Below are 19070 nucleotides of genomic sequence, written 5' to 3'. Positions count from 1 at the left end.
AAACCTCCTAATCATGCTTTACACTTGGTTCCGCTCCCGAAGCTCCCAGGTTTAACCTTAGCAAGCGAGAATATGGCAAAACGAGGGTAACAAATGAAGGAAGATGTACGCCTGAATTTAGACAAGCAAATGATAAGTACAAGGCAACGGTAGATAAAAAGCGGCAAGTAAAGACTTTCCAAGAAGGTACTTTAGCCATGGCACATTTGCGCAAGAATCGTTTCCCCACTTGAACCTATGGCAAATTGAAGAATAGCAACTATGGACCGTTTTGAATCACAAGGAAGATAAATGACAATGTCTATGTTGTGGAACTCCCCAACGACATGTTAATTTTAAACATCTTCAATGTAGCTGAAATGTTCAAATGCCATCCAGATGACCTGTTATATGGGGATAATAACTCGAAGAGGAGGAGACTGATGTAGGACAATCCGTTTGGCCCAAATAATCATCTGACCCCAATGGACCCAAAGTGGCAGTGGCCTCTGACCAACATGTTTAATGACCAAGAAATTAAATAGTAGACTATTGACAAATTGTGATTTGGAAGATATTATGCATTATAACCTGTCCTAAATTTCATGATTCCACTTTTAGAAGATTCCAATGTTTAGATTTCCTTTGTTGTCAAGTATTACTTTAATTATTATATTTTTCCTAATATGGCTTTCCTTTCGCACCTAGTATTTCCATATATTTAGAATATCCTTCGACACCAAGTATTCCCATATTTTGCTTCTTTGTTTTGTTTCCATTCTTAGGAGGATTTTATTACCTTTCGTAGCCTTAGGGTTTTACTATAAGGCTTCGTTTGGTTCATGGAATGGCTATTCCATTAGAAAAAAGAATAGATATTACTATGAATAGAAGAAGGTGGAATGAAATAATTATTCTTATTCTTTTGTTTGGTTGTAACAGTATAATAGAATATTGCATATGTATTCCTTTGTTTGGTACAGTGCAATACTCTAGTGAATGGAATCGTATTATAATCAAATTTTTTAAAACACTCTAATAGTACAAATATAGTTTACGTTTTAAGGACACTTTTTTTTCTTTATTTTAAAAAAATAAACAGTCATACTATGACTTCTTTCTTTTTCTTTTTTCCTTTTTTTTTTTTTTTTTTAATTTTCCGAGTTCATGTCTTTTTTTTTTTCATATACAATTACGCTACAAAATGATTTATAAAAGTTCAAAAAAAAAAAAAAAAAAAAAGATTATCTGCAAAGTATTTTTTATTTTATTCTTTTTTATTTGTCTTTTCAAAGCAAACATTCATTATTTGCTTACAAAGTTTTTCCCACGCCTCCCTATTTTTTGGCTAACAAAGTTTTTCCCAACCCAACAAGCAACGGCTTCGCACTTTGCTTGTCTCCACCAAAAACTCTAAGGTGAAAGGAATGCATTTCAGGGTCTGCCCCTACGCAAGGCAATTGGAGTCCCCCATGATATCAAGAGGTACTCGTTTTGTTACGTCTAAAGACATTCCGTAGGCTACATCACAAAAAAAAAAAAAAAAAAAAAAAAAAAAAAAAAAAACACTAACCGAAAAGTCATGGTCGAAATAGCATTTTCACTATTCTGTTTTCAGATTGCCTGAACAAGTGCTGGTTGTAAAACTTTAACCAAAATTTAACTATTAAATCTTTTTTATTATTTATTTAATCCAAAAAGTTAAAATGGGAAAGAATTGCGAAGGTCATTGACTCATTGCCATGCCACTCCTACGGATAGAGTTAAGAAAATAAGAAGGGACGAGGGATTTGGTGGTTGCACTCTAAATATAGAATTTTTCATTCTTATTATTAGATGTATTTTCACCTATTTTAGGATTTTCAGGGGAAAAAATTATATATTATTTTGAAGATTCAAATTATATCTAAAGAATCAGCATTGTAATAAATTCTTATTATATTTCAATAGTTAATCATATTAATTACTCGTTTTTGTCTCGACGAAGCAAGCTGGGCAAATTTTTTACAGTGGCAAAATTTTCTTTTAGCTTGAAATGTTCAGCGCCTTTGATTCACGCGCTTGAGAGGCGGATGGGACTCCTAAATTCTTACTTCACATCACCCAGCCTGTCCCACGATGAGAGAGAGAGAGGGTTATTCGTTAGGATCCATCGGGGAATGGGTAGAGGATTTTCAAGGAAAGGTTGTCTGCCATTAGTGCCATATATGGAGTTTGGTCGGGGGCAGTCAAAGGGAGCGGGCGTGAATCAAGGAGATGCATGAATCAGGGAGATGCAGGATTTGGGTGCGGGTGTGGGTGTGGAGAAGTTGATTTTAAAACCACTAGCTTTAGATTTGAGAGGAATCTTTTTAGGTCTTGGTTTGGTTGCATCAAGAGGACTGTAACCACAACACTTGCATATATATGATAAACAAATTCAAATTGGCATGCATTATTTTAAGCATACTTGTTTCAAAGTTATTATCGAGGACAATGAGCCTTTTTTGCTTAGTGACCCTAGGGTGTAGATTGTGGGCAAGGATTTTGTTAATTTTAAATGAAATAGATATTATAAATTTTATGGTTATGATTTAAAGTTCGTAAATATAAAGTGTAGATAACTTTACATCATTTATTTAATTTTAAAAAAAGACGTGTCAATATTATCATAGCTACCCATACCAGTCACTTACAAAATAGAAAAGAAAAGCCACTTAAAAAAATGTCATTAAGTCAAATCCAAAACATTCTCTACTTTTTTCACTTCTCTAAAAAAAGTTAAATCCAAAACATTCTCTATTTTTTTTTTTTTCACTTTTTACATCATATCAATAAATTTTTTTTTTTATTACTATTCAAATAACTTTTTCACTTTTTTATAAAACAATTTTATACTTGTATATATTTTATATCAAATCAATTACTTTTTACTACAAAAATTTCACAATCACAAATGTTTGTCAAACACACCCAACACAGCTGGCTCAGTTTAGATAAGAGGTTTGGAGCTTAGTAAAAAATAGTGGAGCTCTAGAAAAGATTGAGACGTAACTTTATTATCTATCTATATCTACAATTGGTTGAAACCCGCTTAGAAACTTTTGTACGCTTTTTGCCTCTAATGGGGCAAAGTACTTTGGAGTATTGCAAAAATTCTTTGAGTTCTGTTTGGTTTATAAGAAATTAAGTGCTGGAAAATTGGATTGTAAGTAGAAAATTTTCTGACAAAAATAAGTTTGTGGAGAGATAGGTAGGATTAGTTTGTGTTCTTTAGCTGACAAAATTGTCCATCCTGCTTTCCGACTACAAAGCATGAAGTTATGTTTAACTTATTTTATATGTTGGTCTCTTTCAAGGTGAACACCTGCCATTTCTTTTATATATATTTATGTTTAACGTTTATAATGATATATTTTGGAAAATTGATTGAATTTGTGAGTACCAATTTGTTGGAATTATTGGATTGTGCCATGTTGTATTTCAATTGGGTGTTTAGTTAGAGCTTTGATTTATAGTTGTGTAATTATTGGAAAATTTTTATCATTGATATAGTAGAAATTTACATATATGATATTGCTGTGAATATACTTTTGGTAGAAAATTCACATTATTACAGTCATGCATAGCGCATAATTTATAAGAGATATGGTTCAAAAGCTTCAAGAAGATTGGTTCTATGATATGAGTGAACCAAGACAACATTTAGTGACACGCATGTAGCATATATATCATCGTGCATAAAAATCAAACAAAAGGATTGGTTCTACAACATTTATTTTCTTTGATATAGTAGACATTTCATCGGGCTTCCAGTGTTGAAATAGTTACGTTATTATTTGAGCAATTTTCTGCACTGTCAATTTTTGGATTTGTGTCCATAATGTTCTGACCTGTGGTAAACGCCGGTTGCTTGGGTTTAGGTAGAGTTGCATGTTCATCGCTAATCATTGAGACTACATCAAGCATGGTAGGTCGATCAGTAGGGCTTTCTTCGACACAAAGAAGGCCAATGTTAATGAATCTCAACGGAAGAGAACTAGAAGCAGGATACCCAATTGTTGGATTTATCAACTCCAAACTCCGATCATCTACCCACAACTCCCAAGCCTAGTATCATTTCAAATAAAATGTAAGTTTTACTAAAAATTAAGATCATTTCAATTTATAAGACCAAGGTAAAACATAAACAAATTGAAAGGATATAAAAGATACTCACATATCTAAGAAGATTGAGTGAACTAGTGTTATAGAAGCCAGTATTCTTCTTGCCACTTATAATCTCTAGGAGCAGTACTCCAAAGCTAAACACATCAGACTTTATCGAGTATAAACCATCGATAGCATATTCCGGAGACATGTATCCACTGGATTCCAAAATTTAGTACACTAATTTTTTAGTAACTTGTTAAAAGAATTTTTTAACCAGCAATTGCAAATATCATACGTAAACAAGTTGCATACTTACTAAGTTCCAACAATTCGGTTTGTGTTTGCTTTTGTGTCATTACCTCCAACTATTCGAGCCATGCCAAAATCTGATATTTTTGGATTCATTTCACCATCCAAGAGAATGTTACTCGGTTTTAGATCTCTATGTATGATTCGTAACCTTGAATATTGATGAAGATAAAGAAGTCCTTGAGCTATCCCTTCAATAATGTGTACACGTGTCTCCCAAGCTAACATCTTGTTCTTGATTGGATCTGTTTAATAGTACAACAAGGAAATTAGTCCTTAAGAACCTAGAAACATATGAGATTAAAATAAAAATACATATGTACATAAACATGCACTCACCAAAAAGGTAGACGTCCAAACTTTGATTGGGCATGTACTCATATATTAATATTTTTTCATCTCGCTCAACACAACAACCTAAGATTCTGACAAGATTTTTATGCTGAAGTTTTGCAATTAGTATTGTCTCATTTCTGAACTCCTCATTTCCCTGTCCAGATCTTTTTGAAAGCATCTTCACTGCAACTTCCTGCCCTCTAAGTAATTGCCCCTATGAAGGAGAACCATAAGCTCTTTAAACTTTAGTAAAGATTTACCACTAATGTCGGTTTTGTTGATAGAATTCAAATCACATTCATTAGAAAGATGTTACTTACCTTGTAAACAGGTCCATAACCTCCTTCTCCAAGCTTATTTACAATTGAAAAATTATTAGTTGCAATGGATACGCTCTCATAACTGAATAGTGGTAACTCAAAATCCTTCTCTTTTTTCTTCATATTATTGTTGGTATTCATTTTTTCATTGATTGCCTCGAGCTCTGTATCGAAATCAAATAATAGTAGATTGTTGCTTGAAGCCTTCTCTCCTGTTTGATAAGAATTAGTCATTAACATCGAAATCCAATGAGGTGACATCATTAGGTTCACCAAATTGGGCCAACTTTACCCTATAACAAATTATAGGGTCGCCTAATGACCCCAATTAATGAATATTGAAAAAGATTTTTTTTTATAGAATATAATATATATATATATATAAAGCCTTAATTACAATCAATATTATTTAAATAAGACCCCTAATATAGTAAGAAGTAATTAAAAAGGCATTAACATCATTAAATTTTCCTAAAAACTTAATTCTCTAGCATTCCATTCTTGAAATAAGTCTTAAACAATTAATAGTATTAAATGAGATAATAAAATAATATTAAAAAATTCTTAAATAAAACCAATATTCTTCAACTTAAAACATTCTATTCAATTTGTTGAGAATAATGGAGAGAATGGAAATAACAATAATATTTAATTACGTAGTGGATAAAGACTTTTTAGGCCTTGTAATAAGTATTGAGCAGCTTTAACACTCAATGCTAATCATTTCAAAAAAAAAAAAATAATAAAAAATCAATGCTAATAATATATATAATTTATTCCAAACGTTAAAAAGATAGAAATTATGCTACACAAGTTCAACGTTCAAAATAAAATGGGAAAAAAAATTAAATGCTAAGAAGATAGAAAGTTTTTTAAAAATATTTTATTCAATTATAAACTCCTTTCTTTATAAGTTTCCCTCTTTTATTTTTTTCTCTCCATTTCCCAATTCAAGTCTTATTCAAATTTGAATTATTCTCTTGTTCTACAATTTCATTAATTATTTTCCAACAAGTCACTATTCAAGCCTTTCAAGGCACTAAAATCATTCCATAGGACCATAGCTGATTAGTGATCCAAAGAAAAAGAAAGAAAAAAAAAAAAAAAGGAAAAAAAAAAATCCTTACTTAAATAAATAAAAATAAAAATAAAATACAATTTTCAAATAAAAATATAATATTAATATTAATATTAAAAATAATTTTTTTATTATTATTTTTTTAAAAAAATATCTCATATAAATTTTTCATCCTCAGCTTCAAAATGTATCGAGCTGCCCTATCACCAAAGTTCAACCACTGAGCAATGCCAGTTTCCAATGGTAATAATATAGCAATTCATTCCGATTCCAGTGAAATGACAAAATTACTGCAAATTTATTAAACTCCTTCACAGAGACACGATGAAATTTGTTGGAGGACCCCGCAAATAGGAGCTTGAAACACTACATTCACCAACTAATGATGCTAACAGCTAGCTTTCATTGCCAGGCCATTAGAAAAGTGCGTTAATTAAGTAACGTTCCAAAAACCAAGGACTTGTCACAATTTTATTTTCTTATGCTTCGTTTGTATTAGCGTAAAATAATTTTTAAAAAATAATTTCGGGAATTTTTTAGTGTTGGAAAGGAATAAAAATAATAATCAATCGAAAAATAATTCTGTTTGACTAAAAATGCTTAGTAAATTTTAAAAAAATGATTTACTTTTTTTAAAAGTGTAAATCATTTTTCAAAGACGTCAGATGCATTCGAACCCTTTTAAACGATACAGTCAACCTTTACATTCAAGCAATCGACCATCACGGAAATCTTGCCGGTACATAAATCCGACAATATTTTGTCGATGTTGCCGAAATCCGGCAACGGAATCCAATCAGCCCAGATTTTGACGACCAACCATCTAGCTGGAATCTGGCCAAAACATCCCAGTCAGAACGACCGGCTGGCCGAACAGATCTGGCCAAAAAATCCCGGCCAAAAAATCTCGGATCCCTGCTGATTGGCTGGGATTTGGCTAGAACGACCAGATTCCAGCAGTTCTGGCAGTCCGGCCGTTCTGTGCCGGGTTCCAACAGTTTTGGCCGGAATCCGGCTAAACCAAATTCCGACGAAACCGTTCAAATTCCAGCCTTTATCTCGGATTCTAACTATAGTAGCCAGAATCCCGTAAAAATTGCTGGAATCCTGTCGGTCAGTGACAAAATCTCGTCACCGGTATTTTTATATTATTCTACATTAATATTTATATGTTTTGAATAAAAATTGATTTTTATAGGTTAATATGATTGAATAAAAATATAAAAAAAAATATTTATGATTTTTCGTACGCGCTAATTAAACACCGAAAAATGCTTTCGGTAAAAAATATTTTTCAAAAAAATGACTTCCTTAAAACCATTTTACGACAAAATCTATTTTACATCGATACAAACGGAGCATTAGATTAAAGTAGGCTTACTTGTAATTTTTTGAAAGTGGTTAAGCTTACCTCTGGGTTTGAGCTTTCTTTTGGTTGAAAAACAAATGAAGAGACATAAGATAATCCCTGTTGTTGGAACTAGCACAGCTATCCATACTTTCCACTTTTTGCCTGATTATGATGACAAGAATCACTATTAGCTAAACCATATATAACAGAGAATGAAGTATTAGTATGTTCATAACAAAAGATGACATAAATTTGTGTAGATTTTTCACCTTTGGTACTTTGATTCTCATCTGCAGCAAGTCTGAGATACATAATCTCCCCACCATCTGAGAGTTGCTGAAAGTTCAAAAGAGCTCCTTCCCATATCACACAGTACCCGCTGCTATTATAAGCATAAGCTGTGCAAGAACAGTTACTCATGCAAGCCACTTCACAATCCCCAGCACTCGCTGCCGAATATGCTTTCGAATTAACGGGCAATTTCATGAATGGTATCGTCACGAACCAATCCTTTTTGCCATTAGCATACGTATTGTTTTCACATTGCAAAGGGAATTTCCTCACACAGCCACCTGACCAATCATTTAGACTGGTGTTGTTCGTCGAAAATGGTTCAAAACCTTTTAGACATTCACAGGGGCTCGAGCTATTTTCACGATACACGCCAAAAGCACCACACAAACCATAGACTCTAGATTGGACCGCCGGTTGAGACCAAAATACTTTCCATTGCAAAGGGCCAGACAGCCACGCCATTTGCTGGAGATTTCCCGTAGACGTCATCAGAAATTTAGAACGCTGAGAAGGATCATAAAGATGATAAGTAAAATATCTTTCATTTTCATTTGACACAAAACTGTAGTTGAAGATATTATTCAATGTCAACTCAGGAGCAAAGGCAAAGGTTTTTCCATTCCAAACTCCAGAACTCAAATAGACTTGGGATCTGTTCCACTCTAAGAAAAATTGATTGCTTCCATTTGGGTCAAACACCAACGAGAACACACCAGGTGCTGGATCTTCTTTATTTTTCCATGAAATGAGCTGCTGTGGTTTTCCAGCAACCTTATAAATCCCAAGCTTTGCACCTGGCAGCCATGTATCGGTTGGATGGTCGAAACTTTCCCAAAATATAGTAGACGGGTTCGACCTATCTCTCAAAACAAAATTCCCATCATCACGAAGTACTGCTTCAGTTAAATTTGACCCGGGAAATGTCAAATTTGTCAACCAAAATGGGATGTTGGAGGAATCCCCAAATAGGAGTAGATTGCCATCTTCAGAGAGGTTAAGTCTTAAGGAAGATCGGTTAGACAAGGGGTTTTCTCTATTTGCTACCCAAACAGGGTTCTTCTCATCAAAATTTTTATACCATATGCCCAGGTAGATTTTTAATGAACTGCCTGGTGAGAAGAAACCGAGCTCAAACTTGCTACCTTGAGATAATAAAGTGTCGCTCTCTGAAAGCGACTGACCTGCCGAAAGGGTATCACCAGCTACGGAGAAGCATGCTGTGTAATAAGAGAGGATTAAAAGCAGAACAAATAAGAGCCATGGCTTACTCGTCATGCTACCCATCCCTCACTATAACTTGCAGTATCGCAGTGAGTAGTTACAGAAAACTAGGACTTTTTTTTTCTTTTTTTTGCTGAGCAATACAGGAAGAAGGTGAAGGAGCAACAAACAAGAAGAAAGAAAAGAATACAAAGGAGGGTTCCAGGAGTGTACCCATAAGAATCGTAGAAAATGGGGACAGCCATTTTGGACCAAGATGGGCTCTCTGATTGACTTGCCTTTGGACTTTTGAAGCTTCCCAAGAAGGAACGCAGGCAAGAAAACTTGAAGCTTCAAAATCGTGGCCGTTGGTTGCATCCAAAGGTCTAAATCTAAAACATACCAGTTGTCTTTTGTCTTATCAAGGAACATGTTCATTTTTTACCCAGACGACGGTGAGGGTAAACACATCGTCGTATGGGTCCCCGAGGGGCGTCGTGGACTACAGTACCAGGTGCACATAAAGAGAGAGAGGGAGAGAGAGAGAGAGAGAGAGAGATAAATCAGTTTGAAAGAAGAGAAAGGAGGAGAGTCAAGAAAAAATGAAAGCTATATATCTCTCTCCTTCTCGTTGTTATTTTTCTCCCATTGCAGTGTTAAATCTTACTTCCTCTTCTCTGTTTTTGTTCTAAGAAATAACTATTGTGTTTATAATTTGTTTACGAGATTTTAAAATTTGAGAAACTCATAAAATTTGAGAAATCTGACGGATGGGAATCCAAGAAAACTTGTACTTCTATTGTGACGTGTCCACTTCCAAAAGATTCCTGACTATTTCTTACAGATCGTTTGGAAAATTTTCTTAAGCAAAGCCATCAAAATTTTCTTAAGATTCCTGACTATTCTTAAGCAAGCCATCAAAATTAATTAAAAAAGAAAAAATTTCCACATATTGTGTAATGAGTAATAGTTGGGAGAACTATTATTTTATAAAGGAAAGAACAACATTTAGTGACACGCATGTAGCATATATATCATCGTGCATAAAAATCAAACAAAAGGATTGGTTCTACAACATTTATTTTCTTTGATATAGTAGACATTTCATCGGGCTTCCAGTGTTGAAATAGTTACGTTATTATTTGAGCAATTTTCGGCACTGTCAATTTTTGGATTTGTGTCCATAATGTTTTGACCTGTGGTAAACGCCGGTTGCTTGGGTTTAGGTAGAGTTGCATGTTCATCGCTAATCATTGAGACTACATCAAGCATGGTAGGTCGATCAGTAGGGCTTTCTTCGACACAAAGAAGGCCAATGTTAATGAATCTCAACGGAAGAGAACTAGAAGCAGGATACCCAATTGTTGGATTTATCAACTCCAAACTCCGATCATCTACCCACAACTCCCAAGCCTAGTATCATTTCAAATAAAATGTAAGTTTTACTAAAAATTAAGATCATTTCAATTTATAAGACCAAGGTAAAACATAAACAAATTGAAAGGATATAAAAGATACTCACATATCTAAGAAGATTGAGTGAACTAGTGTTATAGAAGCCAGTATTCTTCTTGCCACTTATAATCTCTAGGAGCAGTACTCCAAAGCTAAACACATCAGACTTTATCGAGTATAAACCATCGATAGCATATTCCGGAGACATGTATCCACTGGATTCCAAAATTTAGTACACTAATTTTTTAGTAACTTGTTAAAAGAATTTTTTAACCAGCAATTGCAAATATCATACGTAAACAAGTTGCATACTTACTAAGTTCCAACAATTCGGTTTGTGTTTGCTTTTGTGTCATTACCTCCAACTATTCGAGCCATGCCAAAATCTGATATTTTTGGATTCATTTCACCATCCAAGAGAATGTTACTCGGTTTTAGATCTCTATGTATGATTCGTAACCTTGAATATTGATGAAGATAAAGAAGTCCTTGAGCTATCCCTTCAATAATGTGTACACGTGTCTCCCAAGCTAACATCTTGTTCTTGATTGGATCTGTTTAATAGTACAACAAGGAAATTAGTCCTTAAGAACCTAGAAACATATGAGATTAAAATAAAAATACATATGTACATAAACATGCACTCACCAAAAAGGTAGACGTCCAAACTTTGATTGGGCATGTACTCATATATTAATATTTTTTCATCTCGCTCAACACAACAACCTAAGATTCTGACAAGATTTTTATGCTGAAGTTTTGCAATTAGTATTGTCTCATTTCTGAACTTCTCATTTCCCTGTCCAGATCTTTTTGAAAGCATCTTCACTGCAACTTCCTGCCCTCTAAGTAATTGCCCCTATGAAGGAGAACCATAAGCTCTTTAAACTTTAGTAAAGATTTACCACTAATGTCGGTTTTGTTGATAGAATTCAAATCACATTCATCAGAAAGATGTTACTTACCTTGTAAACAGGTCCATAACCTCCTTCCCCAAGCTTATTTACAACTGAAAAATTATTAGTTGCAATTGATACGCTCTCATAACTGAATAGTGGTAACTCAAAATCCTTCTCTTTTTTCTTCATATTATTGTTGGTATTCATTTTTTCATTGATTGCATCGAGCTCTGTATCGAAATCAAATAATAGTAGATTGTTGCTTGAAGCCTTCTCTCCTGTTTGATAAGAATTAGTCATTAACATCGAAATCCAATGAGGTGACATCATTAGGTTCACCAAATAGGGCCAACTTTACCCTATAACAAATTATAGGGTCGCCTAATGACCCCAATTAATGAATATTGAAAAAGATTTTTTTTATAGAATATATATATATATAAAGCCTTAATTACAATCAATATTATTTAATTAAGACCCCTAATATAGTAAGAAGTAATTAAAAAGGCATTAACATCATTAAATTTTCCTAAAAACTTAATTCTCTAGCATTCCATTCTTGAAATAAGTCTTAAACAATTAATAGTATTAAATGAGATAATAAAATAATATTAAAAAAATTCTTAAATAAAACCAATATTCTTCAACTTAAAACATTCTATTCAATTTGTTGAGAATAATGGAGAGAATGGAAATAACAATAATATTTAATTACGTAGTGGATAAAGACTTTTTAGGCCTTGTAATAAGCATTGATCGAGCAGCTTTAACACTCAATGCTAATCATTTCAAAAAAAAAAAATTAATAAAAAATCAATGCTAATAATATATATAATTTATTCCAAACGTTAAAAAGATAGAAATTATGCTACACAAGTTCAACGTTCAAAATAAAATGGGAAAAAAAATTAAATGCTAAGAAGATAGAAAGTTTTTTAAAAATATTTTATTCAATTATAAACTCCTTTCTTTATAAGTTTCCCTCTTCTTCTTTTTTTCTCTCCATTTCCCAATTTAAGTCTTATTCAAATTTGAATTATTCTCTTCTTCTACAATTTCATTAATTATTTTCCAACAAGTCACTATTCAAGCCTTTCAAGGCACTAAAATCATTCCATAGGACCATAGCTGATTAGTGATCCAAAGAAAAAGAAAGAAAGAAAAAAAAAAAAAAAAAAGATCCTTACTTAAATAAATAAAAATAAAAATAAAATACAATTTTCAAATAAAAATATAATATTAATATTAATATTAAAAATAATTTTTTTATTATTATTTTTTAAAAAAATATCTCGTATAAATTTTTCATCCTCAGCTTCAAAATGTACCGAGCTGCCCTATCACCAAAGTTCAACCACTGAGCAATGCCAGTTTCCAATGGTAATAATATAGCAATTCATTCCGATTCCAGTGAAATGACAAAATTACTGCAAATTTATTAAACTCCTTCACAGAGACACGATGAAATTTGTTGGAGGACCCCCGCAAATAGGAGCTTGAAACACTACATTCACCAACTAATGATGCTAACAGCTAGCTTTCATTGCCAGGCCATTAGAAAAGTGCGTTAATTAAGTAACGATCCAAAAAACAAGGAGTTGTCACAATTTTATTTTCTTATGCTTCGTTTGTTTTAGCGTAAAATAATTTTTAAAAAATAATTTCGGGTATTTTTTAGTGTTTGAAAGGGATAAAAATAATAATCAACCGAAAAATAATTATATTTAACTAAAAATGCTTAGTAAATTTTTTAAAAATGATTTACGTTTTTTAAAAGTGTAAATCATTTTTCGAAGACGTCAGACGCATTCGACCCCTTTTAAACGATACATTCAACCTTTACATTCAAGCAATCGACCATCACGGAAATCTTGCCGGTACCGAAATCCGACAATATTTTGTTGATGTTGCCGAAATCCAGCAACGGAATCCAATCAGCCCAGATTTTGGCGACCAAACTGGTCGTATTCCAACCATCTAGCTGGAATCTGGCCAAAACCTCCCAGCCAGAACGACCAGCTGGCCGAACAGATCTGGCCAAAAAATCCCGGCCAGAAAATCTCGGATCCCTGCTGATTGGCTGGGATTTGGCTAGAACGACCAGATTCCAGCAGTTCTGGCAGTCCGGCCATTCTATGCCGGGTTCCAACAGTTTTGGCCGAAATCCGGCTAAACCAAATTCCGACGAAACTGTTCAAATTCCAGCCTTTATCTCGGATTCTAACTATAGTAGCCAGAATCCCGTAAAAATTGCTGAAATCCTGTCGGTCAGTGACAAAATCTCGTCACCGGTATTTTTATATTATTCTACATTAATATTTATATGTTTTGAATAAAAATTGATTTTTATAGGTTAATATGATTGAATAAAAATATAAAAAAATATTTGTGATTTTTCGTACGCGCTAAACACCGAAAAATGCTTTCGGTAAAAAATATTTTTTAGAAAAATGACTTCCTTAAAACCATTTTACGACAAAATCTATTTTACATCGATACAAACAGAGCATTAGATTAAAGTAGGCTTACTTGTAATTTTTTGAAAGTGGTTAAGCTTACCTCCGGGTTTGAGCTTTCCTTTGGTTGAAAAACAAATGAAGAGACATAAGATAATCCCTGTTGTTGGAACTAGCACAGCTATCCATACTTTCCACTTTTTGCCTGATTATGATGACAAGAATCACTATTAGCTAAACCATATATAACAGAGAATGAAGTATTAGTATGTTCATAACAAAAGATGACATAAATTTGTGTAGATTTTTCACCTTTGGTACTTTGATTCTCATCTGCAGCAAGTCTGAGATACATAATCTCCCCACCATCTGAGAGTTGCTGAAAGTTCAAAAGAGCTCCTTCCCATATCACACAGTACCCGCTGCTATTATAAGCATAAGCTGTGCAAGAACAGTTATTCATGCAAGCCACTTCACAATCCCTATCACTCGCTGCCGAATATGCTTTCGAATTAACGGGCAATTTCAGGAATGGTATCTTCACGAACCAATCCTTTTTGCCATTAGCATACGTATTGTTTTCACATTGCAAAGGGAATTTCCTCACACAGCCACCTGACCAATCATTTAGACTGGTGTTGTTCGTCGAAAATGGTTCAAAACCTTTTAGACATTCACAGGGGCTCGAGCTATTTTCACGATACACGCCAAAAGCACCACACAAACCATAGACTCTAGATTGGACCGCCGGTTGAGACCAAAATACATTCCATTGCAAAGGGCCAGACAGCCACGCCATTTGCTGGAGATTTCCCGTAGACGTCATCAGAAATTTAGAACGCCGAGAAGGATCATAAAGATTATAAGTAAAATATCTTTCATTTTCATTTGACACAAAACTGTAGTTGAAGACATTATTCAATGTCAACTCAGGAGCAAAGGCAAAGGTTTTTCCATTCCAAACTCCAGAACTCAAATAGACTTGGGATCTGTTCCACTCTAAGAAAAATTGATTGCTTCCATTTGGGTCAAACACCAACGAGAACACACCAGGTGCTGGATCTTCTTTATTTTTCCATGAAATGAGCTGCTGTGGTTTTCCAGCAACCTTATAAATCCCAAGCTTTGCACCTGGCAGCCATGTATCGGTTGGATGGTCGAAACTTTCCCAAAATATAGTAGACGGGTTCGACCTATCTCTCAAAACAAAATTCCCATCATCACGAAGTACTGCTTCAGTTAAATTTGACCCGGAAAATGTCAAATTTGTCAACCAAAATGGGATGTTGGAGGAATTCCCAAATAGGAGTAGATTGCCATCTTCTGAGAGGTTAAGTCTTAAGGAAGATCGGTTAGACAAGGCGTTTTCTCTATTTGCTACCCAAACAGGGTTTTTTTCATCAAAATTTTTATACCATATGCCCAGGTAGATTTTTAATGAACTGCCTGGTGAGAAGAAACCGAGCTCAAACTTGCTACCTTGAGATAATAAGGTGTCGCTCTCTGAAAGAGACTGACCTGCCGAAAGGGTATCCCCAGCTACGGAGAAGCATGCTGTGTAATAAGAGAGGATTAAAAGCAGAACAAATAAGAGCCATGGCTTACTCGTCATGCTACCCATCCCTCACTATAACTTGCAGTATCGCAGTGAGTAGTTACAGAAAACTAGGACTTTTTTGTTCTTTTTCTTGCTGAGCAATACAGGAAGAAGGTGAAGGAGCAACAAACAAGAAGAAAGAAAAGAATACAAAGGAGGGTTCCAGGAGTGTACCCACAAGAATCGTAGAAAATGGGGACAGCCATTTTGGACCAACATGGGCTCTCTGATTGGCTTGCCTTTGGACTTTTGAAGCTTCCCAAGAAGGAACGCAGGCAAGAAAACTGAAAGCTTCAAAATCGTGGCCGTTGGTTGCATCCAAAGGTCTAAATCTAAAACATACCAGTTGTCTTTTGTCTTATCGAGGAACATGTTCATTTTTTTTTTTACCCAGACGACGGTGAGGTAAACACATCGTCGATCGTATGGGTCCCCGAGGAGCGTCGTGGACTACAGTACCACGTGCACATAAAGAGAGAGAGAGAGATAAATCAGTTTGAAAGAAGAGAAAGGAGGAGAGTCAAGAAAAAATTGAAAGCTATATATCTCTCTCCTTCTCGTTGTTATTTTTCTCCCATTGCAGTGTTAAATCTTACTTCCTCTTCTCTGTTTTTGTTCTAAGAATAAACTATTGTGTTTATAATTTGTTTACGAGATTTTAAAATTTGAGAAACTCATATTTTAAGAAATCTGAGGGATGGGAATCCAAGAAAACTTGTACTTCTATTGTGACGTGTTCACTTCCAAAAGATTCCTGACTATTTCTTACAGATCGTTTGGAAAATTTTCTTAAGCAAGCCATCAAAATTTTCTTAAGATTCCTGACTATTCTTAAGCAAGCCATCAAAATTAATTAATTAAAAAAGAAAAAAATTTCCACATATTGTGTAATGAGTAATAGTTGGGAGAAGCAAAATTTTCGAATTTCATCCGAAAATTTGGCTTATGAATGGCATTTTTATAATTATTTATAATTACAAATATGCCATCCATAAGCCAAATTTCTAGGTGAAATCCTAAAATTTTAATCTTCTTTTTCTTATTCTCTTAACTAATTGCATTGTATTGTGTTGTTTTGGTCGGTCACACCAACATTGACAGACAACAAAACTTGTTAAATCATTAGAGACATAAATTTCTTTCGAATTGGGTTGGACTCGATCTATAAATTGTCATATGTTTTTTGAGTACGTGAGAAGTATATGTTTTTTTTCTTTTTTTTAATAAAACTATTATAAACATGTGTTGATCACATGTTAAAGAACATATAAAAAATTTATAGACCGAATTGGAGAAAATTTACCCAACCCAATTTAAAAGAAATTTTTGTCCATATCTTTGATTCTCTAAGTGAATTAAAGTATCAACTTAGTCAAACTTTTAGCTCCACATGATCATAATTCCTGGCATAAGAATAAGAGGGTACATATTAAGGACCTATATACTTTTTAAGGTGCGTTTGAGATTGCAATTTCTTAAATAATAAGTCTGATTTTAAACCGAATTCCAGAACATAAATCGTTTGGGAACTGAGTTTTTAAAAATTGCAATTTGAAAACGCAGAAAATCTGCCTTTTCAAATAGCAGGTAAGATGGTGTTTTTTTCAAAACGCAGAATTTTTTTAAAGGCTAATTTGTGATTTTAAACGCTAAACTGCGATTTTACCAAACGCTTAACTGCGTTTTTAAAAATCACTTTTTTCAAATCGCACATTTTAAAATCGTAATTTTAAATCGCACTTTTTTAAATCGCAAACCCAAACGGACCTTAATAAATAAAATATCATAATAAGAGTATAAAGAAGTGGCCTTGACCTTCACTTTTCACAAAAGCAGAGCTCCCTGCTTCGCGATGAAGCAAGACCTGAGGGCTTCACATGATTACTTAGAAGAACAGGAATAGAAACCAATATTGGGAGTTAGGTTTGAGGTTGGAGTTGGAGTTATTTTCTAGGCTCCGTTGTTAATGCTTCTTTTTGTATTTTTTTTTTTTTTTAAAAAAAAAAGGTTTTAATTTGACATTTAAAAAAAAAAATGAAATCAATATTGAATACTTTGCAATGTTTATTTATGTTGAAAATGAAAAGGTGAAACCCGAATTGGGTTTGATGAAACCCGGTGATATTTTGTGTGGAAACAATTGAGCACTTATTTTTTAATGAGAAATGATCCCTACACTCATTTCTCACAACAGCCCCACAACAAGCTGACGTGGCTGGTAATATTTTATTACTTTTTTTTGTTTTGTTTTCTTTTCTTTTCTTTTTGTAAAAAAATAATAAAATACTACCAGCCACGTCAGCTTGTTGTGGGGCTGTTGTGAGAAATGAGTGTAGGGATCATTTCTTCTTTTTAATTGCCATAGCCCCTTCACTTACATTTCTAGCAACTATGCATTACTAATTGGATTAAACTTCATCCTAAATCAAGTTTATTTTGGTATTAGAGCCCCATAAATGTTGTTGTTATTATTATTATTTTTTTTGTCTTTTGTTTTTTATTCTCGAAATAAAAGCATTAACAAACACTTCCAGAACATAAAACATTTCAAAATAATTTTTCACAATATTGCCGCACTAGAACAATTTTTTGAACTAAAAAATAATAAATAAACCTCCAAAACACACGTTAACAAACATACCCTATAATCTTATAAAATGAAAAGAAAAATATGAGTGCATTAATTAAGACAACATTTACCGATTAGTATGCAGCATCTAAATATGCATAAAAGTAAGATAAAAACATTGGTTCTACAAAAATACTTCTCTTTGATGTATGAAAATGAAATAGTATTCATCGAGCTTCTATTATTGAAATAGTTAGGTTTCCTACACTGTTGATGATTGAATTTGTGTCCATCACATTCCGACCTCTAGTGAAAGCAGGTTGCTTGGGTGTAGGTAAAGGTGAATGTTCATTGCTAATCATTGAAACTACACTAAGCATGGTAGGTCGATCAGTCGGACTTTCTTGAACACAAAGAAGGCCAATGTTAACGAATCTCAACAGAACAGAAGTGGAAGAAGGATATCCTATTGTTGGTTTCATCATCTCCAAACTTCGATCATCTCTCCACAACTCCCAAGCCTAGTTTCATTTCAAATTAGACTAAATTTAATTAAAAACTAATAGCATTTTAATTTATAAGATTAATGTAAAACATAAGGAATTTGGGAGAGTATAAAAGCTACATACGTATCTAGGAAGATTGAGTGACTCGTTGTTATAGAAGCCAGTATTCTTCCTCCCACTCACAATCTCTAGTAGTGTTGGGGATAAATCCCACTCAACCCGATCCAAAGAGAAGACAACTCAAAAGCCAAAGCTATAAAGCTACTAATAGCTACTAATGATTATGTCTACTAATAGCTACTAATGATTATGTCTACTAATAGCTACTAATGATGATGTCTCTCCACTCAAGTGGGGATGGGAAGGTCCGTGATGCACAACTAGCTAAGGAGGGGATAAAGGTTGTCAGGGCAAAAGGCTTTAGCAAGCGGATGACTAGAGAAAACAAGGCGTGAAGAAATGGAAGGAGGCAGCAAGTCTGATAAGGCCAGGAGCCCGGCCTATAAATAAAGATTATTGCACCAAGCACAGACTGAGATACAAAGGGAGAGCAAAAAGAGAGAGAAAAACAGTACAAGGAGAGGGGAAAA

At 33.8% G+C, this 19070-nt stretch overlaps 1 protein-coding gene and 1 long non-coding RNA gene across 2 annotated transcripts; both read right to left on the bottom strand.

The window, feature by feature from the left end:
• Positions 1-3662: 3662 nt before the first annotated feature.
• LOC133882011 (uncharacterized) lies at positions 3663-15720 on the bottom strand. Its single transcript, XM_062321095.1, has 16 exons — positions 14121-15720; positions 13912-14013; positions 11419-11630; positions 11102-11312; positions 10770-11007; positions 10521-10668; positions 10112-10411; positions 9666-9675; positions 9233-9415; positions 7774-9015; positions 7565-7666; positions 5076-5287; positions 4759-4969; positions 4427-4664; positions 4178-4325; positions 3663-4068 (listed from the first exon to the last, which is right to left on the bottom strand). The coding sequence occupies exons 1-16, from the start codon at positions 15427-15429 to the stop codon at positions 3760-3762; spliced, it is 5175 nt and encodes a 1724-aa protein (XP_062177079.1). The 5' UTR covers positions 15430-15720; the 3' UTR covers positions 3663-3759.
• A 2464-nt stretch (positions 15721-18184) lies between these two features.
• LOC133882080 (uncharacterized) lies at positions 18185-18672 on the bottom strand. Its single transcript, XR_009902627.1, has 2 exons — positions 18604-18672; positions 18185-18495 (listed from the first exon to the last, which is right to left on the bottom strand). It is a non-coding gene; the product is annotated as an uncharacterized LOC133882080 (long non-coding RNA).
• Between the last annotated feature and the right edge of the window lie 398 nt (positions 18673-19070).

Source organism: Alnus glutinosa, chromosome 11 (genome assembly GCF_958979055.1).
Source record: "Alnus glutinosa chromosome 11, dhAlnGlut1.1, whole genome shotgun sequence".
In the NCBI taxonomy this organism is placed as follows: Eukaryota; Viridiplantae; Streptophyta; class Magnoliopsida; order Fagales; family Betulaceae; genus Alnus; species Alnus glutinosa.
The sequence above is the reverse complement of the archived record's forward strand: the minus strand, read 5'-3'. Positions and strand labels throughout refer to the sequence as shown.

Excerpts from the sequence above, each read along its gene's own strand:
- LOC133882011 (XM_062321095.1), bottom strand. The coding sequence starts at position 15,429 with ATGGGTAGCATGACGAGTAAGCCATGGCTCTTATTTGTTCTGCTTTTA. Across the intron at positions 7,667-7,773 it reads TGAGAATCAAAGTACCAAAG|GCAAAAAGTGGAAAGTATGG; the intron begins GTGAAAAATCTA and ends CATCATAATCAG. Across the intron at positions 4,326-4,426 it reads AACCGAATTGTTGGAACTTA|TGGATACATGTCTCCGGAAT; the intron begins GTAAGTATGCAA and ends TTTGGAATCCAG.